The sequence below is a fragment of the Podarcis pityusensis genome, assembly GCF_964106645.2.
Source record: "Podarcis pityusensis genome assembly, chromosome: 1".
NCBI lineage: Eukaryota > Metazoa > Chordata > Lepidosauria > Squamata > Lacertidae > Podarcis > Podarcis pityusensis.
This window is the reverse complement of record NC_138028.1, coordinates 42,173,323-42,186,906: the sequence shown is the minus strand read 5'-3', so window position 1 is coordinate 42,186,906 and position 13,584 is coordinate 42,173,323. Positions and strand designations below refer to the sequence as shown.

The 13,584-nt window shown below is 41.5% G+C and overlaps 2 protein-coding genes and 1 long non-coding RNA gene across 4 annotated transcripts in view; 1 reads left to right on the top strand and 2 right to left on the bottom strand.

Moving 5' to 3' along the window:
- Window positions 1–2,482: 2,482 nt before the first annotated feature.
- LOC308472765 lies at window positions 2,483–7,687 on the bottom strand. Of its 2 annotated transcripts, none has more exons than XR_013983715.1 (3): window positions 7,549–7,687; window positions 4,915–4,990; window positions 2,483–4,806 (listed from the first exon to the last, which is right to left on the bottom strand). It is a non-coding gene; the product is annotated as an uncharacterized lncRNA (long non-coding RNA). The 2 variants fall into 2 exon arrangements; XR_013983716.1 differs by lacking the exon at window positions 7,549–7,687 and adding an exon at window positions 5,077–5,477.
- A 33-nt stretch (window positions 7,688–7,720) lies between these two features.
- SRP14 (signal recognition particle 14) lies at window positions 7,721–11,406 on the top strand. The gene is made up of 5 exons (XM_080997794.1): window positions 7,721–7,877; window positions 8,431–8,503; window positions 9,982–10,094; window positions 10,784–10,816; window positions 11,025–11,406. The coding sequence occupies exons 1-5, from the start codon at window positions 7,854–7,856 to the stop codon at window positions 11,112–11,114; spliced, it is 333 nt and encodes a 110-aa protein (XP_080853920.1). The 5' UTR covers window positions 7,721–7,853; the 3' UTR covers window positions 11,115–11,406.
- A 1,373-nt stretch (window positions 11,407–12,779) lies between these two features.
- Window positions 12,780–13,584, bottom strand: part of EIF2AK4 (eukaryotic translation initiation factor 2 alpha kinase 4) — a 46,803-nt gene continuing 45,998 nt past the window's right edge. The window contains exon 39 of the mRNA XM_080996385.1: window positions 12,780–13,073. Within this exon, the coding sequence (XP_080852511.1) occupies window positions 13,016–13,073 (58 nt within the window). The 3' untranslated portion in view covers window positions 12,780–13,015. The remainder of the gene's footprint in view (window positions 13,074–13,584) is intronic.

The following is a 13,584-nucleotide window of genomic DNA, read 5'->3' as shown; positions in this document are numbered from 1 at the left end:
CCTCTCCATGGCCGCTGCTGCCAGCCTCCTCCCTTGGGCAGCTCATAGCGGCTGCAGGAGAGCAGACAAGGAGGAGAAGTTACTGCCACTGAGTCCCTGCCCCATGTGACACACTGGCTCTGAGGGGCAGGCATTGAGCAGGGCTGCCCTGGCTGGGAAGAAAGGGGGTGCAGAGTACAAGAGTCTTGATTTTTTTCTTTTAAAAATGCTTTGTGCGTCCATGTCTAATCTTGCCTCTTTCTAAAATTTATTTATCGGTGTGTGCTTTTCTTTTTGTAAATATACCAAAGAACACAATACTGCTGTACCTTGGTTCTCGAACGGAATCTGTTCCGGAAGTCTGTTCGCCTTCCAAAAACATTTGAAAACCAAGGCGTGGCTTCTGATTGGCTGCAGGAACTTCCTGCACTCAGTTGGAAGCTGCGTCGGATGTTTGGGTTCCAAAGAAACCATTCGCACTTCTGGGTTTGCGGCGTTCAGGAGCCGAAACGTTCAAATCGCAAGGCATTTGGCAACCAAGGTACGACTGTACAATCCAATCCAATCTGGATTAAGGGGTTTTCTCAGGGCACTGGAGAGAGTGTGTGCTGTGTCCCATTGGTGTAGTTGTGCTGGCACTCGCCCTTCTTCTGCTGGGAACTGCTTTGCAAGGGGCAGATGGGGGGTTGAGGAGGACCAGTCTGGCGGGAAATGAGAAATGTCCCTATTTTCATGGGAGAAATGTCTGAGGGTATGCGCCATGTGTCCAGTGAGGATTTGCATGTGATCTCACTGAAGTGAATGTGGAAGTTTTTGCTGTGTGAGTGAGTCAGATCCTCCCTTGTGTGCAAGGAGCTGCTGGGAGGGAGCAGTGATGTCCTGCCTTAGGGCAGGTTCCTTGACTGCCTCAGCCACAACGACTCTTCCGGCCAGACTTTGTATTCTCCTATAAATATGCTGCGAGCAACAAGAAGTTAAAGGAATGTGCAGGCCCATTAGGCAACATGAAAAGCAGGTTAATAACTGATGGAGAGGGGAGGGAAGAGCATGAAAGTGTTCAGCGCCTTCTTTCCTCCAGATCGTTTCAAAATTACAACCAGCTGTTCCGTACATTTGACACTAATAACAAAACAGTAAGGCATTTCCAACAGGGGAAGTACCCATCAAATATACAGGGAAACAATATCTATGATTCAATTTGTGGCGGAATGGTGAACGGAGATAATTTAAGAGGCACCTTTGTTTTTTTGTTTTTTTATAATTTTTTTATTAAAGTTTTAAACAACAAAAAAAGAAAAAAAACACACACAAAAAACAATACAAAACTTAACAATATAAACACAAAACAATTAAAAACAAACTCTCTTTTCCATTTCCAATTTTAAGTTACTTATTTTCTGGACTTCCTCATACCTCCCTCTTTTGTATTCCAATCCACATTATTTGTCTAGCAGTTTCTTTTCCACTTTTTTAATCCCAATCTTTAATTTAATAAAATGTTAAAATATATAACTTCAACTTTTTTAAACCTAATCCTTAATCTTAATATCATATAACTTTAAAGTTTTCCCTTTTAAAATCAAATTTCCATTTCTTTAAACTTCTTTAATCTTAATCTTTAATCTTAATCTATCCTTAACTTTAACCTGTGCAGCTGGAAACCACTTATTTTCAGTCCAACATCACTCTAACATTCCTTAATTTTGCAGTGTTTCTGAAGATAGTCTTTGAATTTCTTCCAATCTTCCTCCATCGACTCTTCTCCCTGGTCATGGATTCTACCAGTCATTTCCGCCAATTCCTTATAGTCCATAAGTTTCATCTGCCATTCCTCCAGCGTGGGAAGTTCTTGTGTCTTCCAATACTTTGCAATGAGTATTCTTGCTGCTGTTGTTGCATACATAAAGAAAGTTCTATCCTTTTTTAACACCATTTGGCCGACTATGCCCAACACAGGTGAAGTCCACAAGAGCTGGAGAAGAGTGAAGAGGTTAGTAATCATTAAGAAAAAAAAATGTCAGGAGGATCCAAGAAATTGCAAACCACCAAACCTTGATTTCTAGGGTGGGTAAATTAATAGAATTAATAGCAACTAGGGCAACAGACTGCACAAATCCACTTTACTTGTGCAAATCTAAAGTTCTGGCTTGGCTTAAATCCCTTCCACAGAACAGCGGCCATTCAGAGGCAACTGTAATCAAGAACGGAAAGAACAAATGTTTTTGAGAAGACTGAGCCAGATGCATTGGATGAAGTGGCCTGTAGACGACAGGTCTGTGGCATACTGAATTTGCAAGCCTTTTAAAGTGCTACAGGACGCTTTCATTGTTTTTGAAATGTAGGTACGATATCAAGGAGGCACCATCTGGAGATCTGGATCACAGGGAGCCATGATGAACAGGGCAAATAGGGATAATTGATGGCGCCTCCTGTTGGGCTCAAGCCTAAAATGCCTGCAGCAACCAATCAGGGGGTCCGCAGAGCATTCTGTGGTAGGCAGGCATGGAAATTCAAGATGGAACTCTGGTTCAGGACAGGGCCCAATCAAAACAATATGCAGGCACCTGTCATTGCACAGGAAGTTAAAGTAAGCAAAGGGAAGTGAGCAGGTTGCAATGTTCATGTTTACATAAACGTATTCATGTTTACAGAGCTTAAAAGCGTTCTTGGGCATTCCTGGGCAAGGCCATGGAGTTAAAGCCAGCAACCTTGCATGTAAGTCACGCTGCCCTCCGCCTGGCCTTTTTCTTCCCTTCTCATGTCACTTTAACCTGATCCCTAATCAGTTCGGAGAGCACCAGGAACATTTGATTTTCTCTGCACCCTCCCAGCTGAATGTTCTCATTCCATAATGATGCAACACCGTCTCAGTTTCTGATGGGTGTTCCATAAAACACAATAATGCTTTCTGAAAGGGAGCCAAGGACTGTTTGTGATGATGTTGGGGTTCTTTAAGCTGCTTCTTCTTCTTTAAAAAATGAAATGACATTTACAGCCTTTTGTTCCACTTCTTTAGATTCCAATGACTTAATTGTAGGTTACCTAATTCTGTTAAGTAGAAGTGATTCACTCTCTCTGTGGGTCAGGTGATGAAGAAGAGCCTGCGGACATTTTTGGGTGCCTGTTTTGTAAATATTTGAAGATATATGCTCAGCAGTAGCTGGTAAGGCAGTGGTTCTCAACCTTCCAAATGCCGCGACCCTTTAATACAGTTCCTCATGTTCTGGTGACCCCCAACCATAAAATTATTTTCGTTGCTACTTCATAACTGTAATTTTGCTACTGTTATGAATCGCAATGTAAATATCTGATATGCAGGATGTATTTTCATTGTTACAAATTGAACATAATTAAAGCATAGTGATTAATCACAAAATATGTAATTATATATTGTGAAATATTTATTTCTAATTACAAATAAATGAAATTTTGTCTTGAAGCATGGTGTAGCATGGGTAACAGTCTTAATATAACAACAGTAAACTACATTGGTACATTTTGCGACAGTATGCATAATGATTTTACATTTACCCAGTAATTATAATTCATGAAGTGTCATTTTACCTCCAATAATAATAATAATAATAATAATAATTTTTATTTATACCCCACCCTCCCCAGCCAAGGCAGGGCTCAGAGCGGCTTACAAGCAATAATAAAAACAAGATGAATGATTACAACTTAAAAACAAAAATAAAATACAACATTAAAATAATGGAACATTAAAATATTAAAATGTAGCCTCATCGCAGGAGGAGAAGGAAAAGAAAAAATAGAGGGAGGGAGGGAATCAAATTGGCTCCAAGCCAAAGGCCAGGCGGAACAACTCTGTCTTACAGGCCCTGCGGAAAAAAATCAGATCCTGCAGGGCCCTGGTCTCATGAGGCAGAGCGTTCCACCAGGCCGGAGCCAGAGTTGAAAAGGCCCTGGCTCTGGTTGAAGCCAGTCTAACTTCCTTAGGGCCTGGGACTACTAGGGTGTTGTTATTTATGGACCTTGAGGCTCTCCGTGGAGCATACCAGGAGAGGCGGTCCCGTAGGTACGAGGGTCCTAGGCCGTGAAGGGCTTTAAAGGTCAAAAGCAGCACCTTAAATCTGACCCTGTACTGCACTGGGAGCCAGTGCAGCTTGAAAAGCACACTGAAAGCTGCTTTCAACACAGCAGCTGCTTTCTACACATGTGTGACTGGTCCGGATAAGTACATTATGGCGCCAACCCTGTCACATACACCTGTATTTGTAAGGGGTGTATGTGATGGGGTTGGCACAATGATGTCATTACGCCGGGTACTCGTATGTGGGTGTATCTGCATATGGGCGGACCCACCTGGAGACGGATATAGGAGCGGTGTCTCAGTTCCTAAGACCATCGGAAATATGTGTTTTCCAATGGTCTTACACAGAGGTTGGCAACCTAAGGCCCATAGACCGGATATGGCCCATGGCCGGTTCCGTTGATTGTACCAAGAAAAAAGCACACCAAGAACTCAGGCCAATGTGTGTTTCAACAGTGGGAGTGGTCCCTACTCGCAAATCAATAGTCAATAGTAACAAAAACTAATCCATTCAACAGTATGTATTCTGACAAGGATTACAAATTCAAATAGAGATAACAAATTCAAACACATAAAGATATGTATAACACAATAATTCGTTACAGAATTAGAGATAAGAGTTTATGAGTAGAGAAGTTTATGTTAGTCCATAGTCAGATTCAACGTGGAGGTCTTGTGAAGGTCTTAGTTTCAATCATAAAGCAGAAGTCAGAAGTCAATTATGGATTAGAAACCAGGACAGGGCCCTGTTTCGATGTATTCACCTTCAACAGCTGGAAGTATCAAATATTACATGAAAATACATTTAAATTCTAAATTATCATAAATTATAAAACAGTCATAAATTATAAAACAGTATTATATAACATTTGGTTCCTTACCTAATTTTTAAAGGGTCGTGTAAGTTTAAAGACTTTCGGATATCCTGTTATTTTCTACGTTTCTCAGGGATAACAACTGAAAATAATCAATATTAATAATAATTACATGTGTTGAATTAAATTAAAAACTCTAAGGCAGCAAATAATCATATGATTCCTCACCTACGTGTGGGTAGATCAACGTGTATCTTGAGCTTTTCTGTGCGTTTTCAATTTGGAAGTGAGCCTATCACCTTTTATATGCACTTAAAGGGGTAGATGAGATCCCCTAGATCTTCTTAAAGGCATAGAGTTCTAAAGTTCAGAAGGACAGCTGCAGTTTAATTTGAGGTCTTAAAGAAATGATGTATAATCCTGATAGCTATTCAGACCCATAGGGGTCATGGTCTTAAGTAAATGGATGTACCGGGCTTCCTGTTGTAATAGCAGTCTATTGATATGTCTCCGATTGAATGGGTCTACTCTACGTTTCCAGATACAGTGGTGCCTCGCAAGACGAAATTAATCCATTCCGCGAGTCTCTTCGTCTTGCGGTTTTTTCGTCTTGCGAAGCACGGCTATTAGCGGTTTAGCGGCTTAGTGGCTATTAGCGGTTTAGCGGCTTAGCGGCTATTAGCGGCTTAGCGGCTATTAACGGCTTAGCGGCTTTAAGAAAAAGGAAACAAACTCGCAAGAAATCGCAAGACGTTTCGTCTTGCGAAGCAAGCCCATAGGGAAATTCGTCTTGCGGAACGACTCAAAAAACGGAAAACTCTTTCGTCTAGCGAGTTTTTCGTCTTGCGAGGCATTCGTCTTGCGGGGCACCACTGTAATGAAAAATACAAAATCATCTTCCTGCGAGTGCTTCAACGGAGAACAGCCTTTACCAAAGGAGTCATGGGCTTTGAAGACACTCAAACTCAGGACGAAAGGGAGAAACGAGCTAAGAGGAAGGCAAGTTTGGCAAACCCTCACCGTGATCAACTCCCACCCAGAAACATATATCCTCATTGTGGATCCAGAATTGGCTTCCACAGTCACCTATGGACACATCATTAAGACTGTGCTCATGGAAGACATGAGCTTACTCAGCTATGAGTGATCACCAAAGAAGAAGGGTGTGGACCTGATGTTCATCCTCTGGTAGACCTGGTAGACCTGGCATCCAGACAATATCTTTCCACTCACTACTAAAACTCTGTTATTTCCCTTGCTCCCTTCATACTTACAAGCCATTAATTAATTGCTTTGTTGCTGCAGTCAACTTCACAGACTCTCCCTGCTGTTAAAGGCACAAGAGCTCTGCCCAGAAAAAGAGTTGGCATTCCTCATTTAAGACCAGGAGGAGAATGGGTCCCAGACCCCACTTGGAAACCATAATGTACAACAGCTCTTTGCCCAACTTCACACTCACCATGGAAAGAAAATGGACAATGAAGTGATGGTAATAATTAGCACAATGTGGATGAGGTCTTTAGGTAGCTCACAAACCAACAGCATCGTTAAGTTAACATAACATTGTCAGAATGGCTGTAGGTAATATTATATTGCAATTCCAGAAGGATTTGTGACACATTGTGTGTCATTGGAAAAGACATTCCATAAAACGTGATCTCAGATAAAAACATCTTTGAATGCTCAAAAATGATGGATGCTTGTCATTTTGCCTCCTGGGTAGTGTTGTATTAAGTATTTTAACATAAGTTAAAGACCAGATATAAATGCTCTTACACATCAGGACAGAGAGGATTAACTTTAGTTATTTTATGCAGTCACAGTGCCTCCTGCTGCTTTTGACAGCAAAATGTGAGCAGATTTTGATACAAGGGTCAGTCAGAAAGGAGTTGATTGAGTTCTCATGGTGTTTTAGAAAAATTAAAACAACTTTTGCAAGCCAAGCCCGTAGCTGAAATTTCCCGGACACAGCCGGAATACGACAGTGTCCGGACAAAAATTGCTGAAATGTCCATTGTTATTTTTTTTGAACTTTGCCATTCAACAACTTTTGTGTCCGGGTTTTCACTTTTTGAAATCTTAGGCAATTCTAAGATATGCAGTATTTATTTTGTTTGTATACCGCCCTATACCCATGGTTCACAACATAACATTAAAATAGAAAAAAACACATAAATAAAAACAATAAATTAAATAAGGCATTCCGCCGAATGTGCAGCCATCAGGTGTAGTTCCACCCCCCCCCCCGTCTCCGTCCATTTCCTTTGACAAGGGGAGGGAATGGCTGGAAAACCTTCCAAGAAAGTCCGGCATTTCGAAGGACAGACATTATGCTTCTCATACTGAGTTTTTTGAAACCAAAGGAATGCGCTTGAACGTCAGTCTCATATCCAGAGATGCCTTTGGAGAAGATGCTGCACTTTCTCAGTGCCGGATTTATGTATAAGCTAAACAAGCTATAGCTAAGGGCCCCACTCTCTTGGGGGCCCCCAAAAAATTTAAAGGGAAAAAAAGTGGATGTACATTCCCAAAACATAAGATAAAAAACAAATAAAATAAAACCTACATACAGCAACAGTGACAAATGGCTTTAGATACCTATTAGGTTCATAAATTACCATATAGCATATATTCAACACAAAAAACAGCGACAATTTGTTGTTGACAAAGGACAGCTGGACATATAAAGGGCCCCATTACCTTCAGTAGCTTAGGGCCTCATCAAACCTAAATCCGTCCCTCACCCTCCCTTAACGAGGTTCGCGGGTTTGAAACCCCTGCTTGCTCCTCCCGAGATAAATCCAGGGGACGGCGGAGCAGTACCACCTGCAGCCGAGCGGGGGCAGCAGCGCACCATATGGGGGCGGGGTTCCCCCTCTAGCCGCACCGAGCGCGGCGTCCTCCGTGGCGACGAGAAGCACTTCCGCTTCCGGGCCGCTCCTTCGCTCCGCGGAATTGTGACGGGGCTCTTGCAGGCGCCGAGCGAGCGAGCAAAGGAGCCGGCTATGGTGCTGCTGGAGAGCGAGCAGGTGCCGCGGCCTCGCGTTTTCCTGGGTCCCTTGAGTTGGGGGCCCCGGGCCGGGTAGGCAGAGCCGGGGCGGGTCCACCCACCCGCTTTCTGTGCTTGGCCGCCTCAGGGGGGACGGGGGGCGGCGTGGCAGTTCCTGAACGTGGCGGTGCCTCCCGTGAGGATTCCGGTGCGGAGATCCTGGCTCGCTTTAATGAACCCCCGAGTTGCGTTACCCTCGCATAGTTAAACCAAGATCCATTCATTTTTTCAGGCGTATCGCCCTTGGTTTCTTAAACGAAGACCAGCCAGGATTCCCACCTTTTGGGGGCTGGGTTTTTTTTTGGGGGGGGGGGGTAGGGATTTATCAGCCCTGATAAATAGCTGCTTTGTGAAGGTGGGGATAGAGACCCGAAAATGCAGGCATTGCAATCGGATGGCGTCACTGGAACCTGCAATAAGGAAAAAATGAAATAAAACAAGGGTTGTTTCCCAGCTCTTGATTGTGTTAAGAATTCCATAAACGTCATTCATTCGCGATTGTTCTTAATCGAAAACGGGTTTCTCGTTTGCAGTTTCTGACGGAGCTTACAAGATTGTTTCAAAAATGTAGGAGCACAGGCAGCGTCTATATAACGCTAAAGAAATGTAAGTATTATGTTAACTATTTTAGCAGTTGTGAATGGTGGATATGCCTGTATATTTGCCCAGTACTTTGCTTTTGAATATCACCCCTTAAAAAAAAAACCAAGTGTCGTGAGCCAGTTTGTACTGCATTTGTTAACATAAATGAAGTAACATTGAAATGGGCATGCATGAGAACTGAAAAATGTGTGGTTAATCAAAGAAAATCCGTATCCGTAGCTCTCAGCTTCCAATACATGCTTTATTTTTGCTAGATTGAGGAAATTCTAAATGAGGGACTGGGAAGTGCAGAGCAATGAGTACACTGTCACATCCTAGGTCCTACCAACTCCTGTTAACCAAGAAAGAAGAGAGGGAGCAGATGGCACAGCTGATCAGGTCCCTAATGTAGATTCAAAGTCTCCAGTGCGCTAACCAGAACAGCCTGTTCTGAGTGTTTGTAGACTGCCCTCAGCAGGAAAACTGCCTACAGAAGTGCCCTGTAGTTTGGGCATCCACTACAGTAGAGCTCCCACCCGAAGCGCTGGTCTCTGCCAGCCAAGGCTAGAAAGAAGCAACCACACTTTTACTCTATAGCCTGCTCCATCCCAGAGTTAGGAGCAGAGAACAGTAGATGGGGGTATAAAATTGATGAGATCCTTTTTTAGCACAGTACAGTGGTACCTCGGGTTAAGAACTTAATTCATTCTGGAGGTCGGTTCTTAACCTGAAACAGTTCTTCACCTGAAGCACCACTTTAGCTAATGGGGCCTCCCGCTGCTGCCACGCCGCCGGAGCATGATTTCTGTTCTCATCATGAAGTAAAGTTTGTAACCCGAGGTACTATTTCGGGGTTAGTGGAGTCTGTAACCTGAAGCGTCTGTAACCTGAAGCATATGTAACCCAAGGTACCACTGTAAATACAAAACCTCAACTCGCAGCTGTTTGCACATTGGAGCCCCAAAGCAAAGCCAAATAAAATCTTTAAAGACTTTGGGGGGGGGGGAACCATTCTGGTCTGAGCAACCTTAATGGTGGGGGGGGGGGAGGTACCCAAGAAAGAACTAAGGGGTTGCTGTGGAGTCGTTGGAAGAATTAATGTGGCACTAGCGATCTTTTTGAGCAGTCTGTTGTTGCCACTTGTGAGCTGATTCCTATCCTCCACTCCATGCCTGAATCTATAAAAACTAGGTAGGTTGGCCATACCTTCCCTTATTCCCCAGTGTTTGCTTTTAAGCCAGATATTTGAGGGACTTTTAGTGGGATTGGGGGATGAGATGACTATTTGCATCTAGCCATCATACACTTTAAAAAACCACATACACATTTGTGTCCAATTTAAACATAGCAACGCTGTTGTTTCTCAGCTTCCACATTCAGAATTCTCCTAAAGTTCGACACAAACTTCAAAGCTGTAAAAGTACAAACCTGCATTTCAGCGTTCTTTCGCCACCATTGGATGTTGTATAAGTATATATGTTTAATGCTTCTGTTTAATATAGATGATGGTCGGACAAGACCCATTCCACGAAAGGGCCATATTGAGGGCTTTGAACCTGTAGACAACAAATGTCTTCTTAGAGCAACAGATGGGAAGAAAAAGATAAGCACAGTGGTAGGTACTAGGTAGGCTTCACTCAGTTGGGTCCTAACATGACTGAAGATAAATGGAAATTTCTTTTTAGTGTGGGCAAGAAATTACTTGCTAATTGTTGCAAATTAGATTTTGTTTAATCAATCTTATTTTAAGTGTTTACATGTAGATTCAGTATATTCATCCTAGAGACTATATGGTTCCACTGTCATAAGGATTAAAGTGCAATTTCTAAAGATCTTAATTCCATTGGCAAGGAGAGTCACAAAATTAGCAATTGGTAGAGTCCTCTGTTGCTAGGTTACCTGGAAACAAAAGAACAGCAGCAAAACACAACAAATAGGAATGCCATTTGCTTGCAACATTGATTAGTGCAATTCTTTCCAAGGCACTGCATACATAAGCAAAAGAGAGAGAATTTAGCCAATGGCAGTTTAAAATTTGAGACTTGCTTTAAAAATTCATTTGGGAAGTCTTTTTTCAGTTCCATAACCTTTCAAGTTGCTACCTGAAGTTCTTTGAGAAGCAATTGTCCCCGTTTCCCCAAAGCTCAATTCATGGCATTAAACCATAAAGATGCTGTAACCCTTATTAGACTATAATTTGATTTATTCAGCTGAAAGCGGTGGTCACTGGGACTAATTCTTGAAGAGGTTGTTGACATTTTATCTTGTAATTTTTAAAATAACATATGACTAATTTTTTTATAGGTGAGTTCAAAGGAAGTCAACAAATTCCAGATGGTAAGTGTATACCGGATTCACTTCCATTTCAGAACATTTTATGGATTAACTTCAAATTACAAAATCAATAAATGAAGTGCGGCACTCTGAGAAAGATGGGCACTTGTAACTACAATATTTTAATTCTGCAAATGAACTGCTACTGTTTGTAATCCTTCTATGGAATTTGAATGCATTCTCTGAAATGTTTTGATTGTTTTGGTTGCAGGCTTATTCAAATTTGCTTAGAGCTAACATGGACGGTTTAAAGAAAAAAGACAAGAAAAGCAAAAATAAGAAAAGCAAAGCAACACAGTGACAATACAGAATGTTTCTACCCCTACAGTGGATCTGAATTCTAGCATGTAAACAGTTTTTTCTTCATGTTGTTACTTTTGACCTTACTTCTGGTGGATAGCCAGAATCTAGACATCTTAAATTGAAAACACTCTTTGGATTGTGATATGTGGGATAGAACCACAATACATATATTGTAGATGCTGTTGGATTTTGTATTTGCTCTGAGTTGTTGGGCTGAGTGGTTGGTTGTTGGGGAGAACCCATCTTTTGGGTGAAATACTACAAAAATAAAGGATTAATATTTGAAATCATCTTATACTGAAACTTTCTGTCTGCCTTTAATACTGATCAAATGAGGCCTAGTGTACAGCAAAAGTTGCAACAGAAATGAAACTAGATAAAAATTTGCTTTGGTGTTTCTCTCATTAACAGCTTCAAGGTTTTTTATGATTGGAGTTAAGTTGGAGGTCAATACTTTTGTGAGCCACAATAATTTGACAAGGAATTATGCTGCTATCTGCGCTGAAAACTTATCTTTAAATAGTTTATGACTCATGTTCTAAATCACTTTTAGTATGCTTGTGTTTAACATCTTTTTTCAGTATTTGTGCTGCAATGACAGATACTTTTGCATTGACAAGATACTTTTGCATTGACACATACTCCTGTGCAGCATGGTGCAAGGCAAGTGTTATGTCAGTCAAATTTATTTTGCTGCTTAATTGTGGTGTGGCAAGTAAGATTTAGATTGTGCATTGCTGGAATGATCTTCAGGTAGTAATAGTAGCATATCAACTCTAGCCAGTGCTGCTAGCTTCTTAAGAGGAACAATGAATCCAAATTTAAGATGCATCAATGACTTAAGGAATACTAAAACTTTCTTCCTTCAATTAGATAAAACTATTAGCAGGAGTCATTCTTAAGAACATGTACATATTGCAAGAGAGGCTGTACTGAACTATCCTGATTCTGAATTCTTGTATAAAGTACATTTCATTACAGTCAGTATTACGGGTTTCTAATTGTGCTTACACATAGGTTGGTAGGTAGAGGAAACACAATAGGAAACCTACATTGTATTTGAGACTGCTGGATTTAAAATGGATGAACTTGGGTCACGGTTGTTAGTATGACTCTTCTCTCAGCAAGCTAGAACTAGATTGCTTAACAGTCCTTATGGTGTCAATTGGGCAGCTAACCTGCAGTCCTCCAGATGTTGGATTCCAAAACTCATGGTAAACCTCATAGGGATACTCTAAATGTTACCTTGTCAGCCCTGATCTATCCCCAATGAATACTCCCATTTACAGTAGCCGATTTCTGCCAACAGAATGAGACAGACAGTGCTTCGAGGGCAGGTTCCTTACTGGGCTGTATAGGAAATTTGTGGTCTCTGCTGCTTGCTCTCTGCAGTAATTGAGGGCCACTCTCTTCACCCTTCAAGTTCAGGGCCAGCAGTAGTGGCAAGTAGAAAACAATTTAGATCCCTAATAAGGGGGAGGGTTTTCTGCCACTATAGATTGCAGCTGTGTCCTCGTGATGAATGAGAAGACTCCTTCAGACAAGGAGGGGGTTGTTCATATTCTAGTGCTTGGTGCTATGGATACTAAAACTCTTGTTTAAGTCACTAGTTGAATCTTCCACCCACTGCTTTGCTTGAAACAATGACAGCAATACAGCAAGATAATCAAACAGGACTTTATAAAAAAAGGCTACTGTACAATACATTCTGGAAAGATTTACAGCTTTAAAGGAGGTAAAGGAAGTATGGCACAGGAGCTAAATCCTTAATACTTCAAAAGTTGTCCCAACATAGTCCCTGTAACAAGTGTGCGCAAAACATTTCTTCACATTAGCGTGATTGGAAGCATGTATTGGTTCCAAGTAGTATTCCAGTTCATTCTCTTTGAACATTCAGTACTAAAATATAATTTTGTAATAGTCATCTCTGTAGGTGTAGAGGATAAGCACAGGCACTCTGCAAGAAACAAAAAGACAGAACATTTAAAGCATTACTCCCAGTCATTTAGAATATTCCATAGCTTGGATAATCCGCTCTTACAAGAGAAAGTAGACACCTTAATTTCACTGGCTGACAAACACTCTATTCCTTCAAATACTGACCACAGGGTATTGAATGAATTATGTTCACATACAGCAGCCACTCCTATGGATGAAGGTTCTATGCTGCACTTTTATTTCCTTCCTGTCAAATCATCATACTGGCATTGGGTATAAGGGAAGAGGAAGTCCTGATGCTAATGTGATGACTTTGTTGGGATACAGCCCAATGGTTTAACAAGCCAAGCAACTGTTGCTTGTTGTAAACCAGGATTCCTGGTTTGCACAAAACAGTAAGCTGAGATTTTTTGAAGTCACAAGTAAACTGCAGAAGTCCTCTTTCTGGTCATGTGGCAGGGAGGAATAGGAGAGGACCCTGTGAACTGAATGAGCCTTTATCTGACTATCCCTATCGGTGTGGGATATTG

Excerpts from the sequence above, each read along its gene's own strand:
- SRP14 (XM_080997794.1), top strand. The coding sequence starts at position 7,854 with ATGGTGCTGCTGGAGAGCGAGCAG. Across the intron at positions 10,095-10,783 it reads AGAAAAAGATAAGCACAGTG|GTGAGTTCAAAGGAAGTCAA; the intron begins GTAGGTACTAGG and ends ATTTTTTTATAG. Across the intron at positions 10,817-11,024 it reads AAGTCAACAAATTCCAGATG|GCTTATTCAAATTTGCTTAG; the intron begins GTAAGTGTATAC and ends TTTTGGTTGCAG.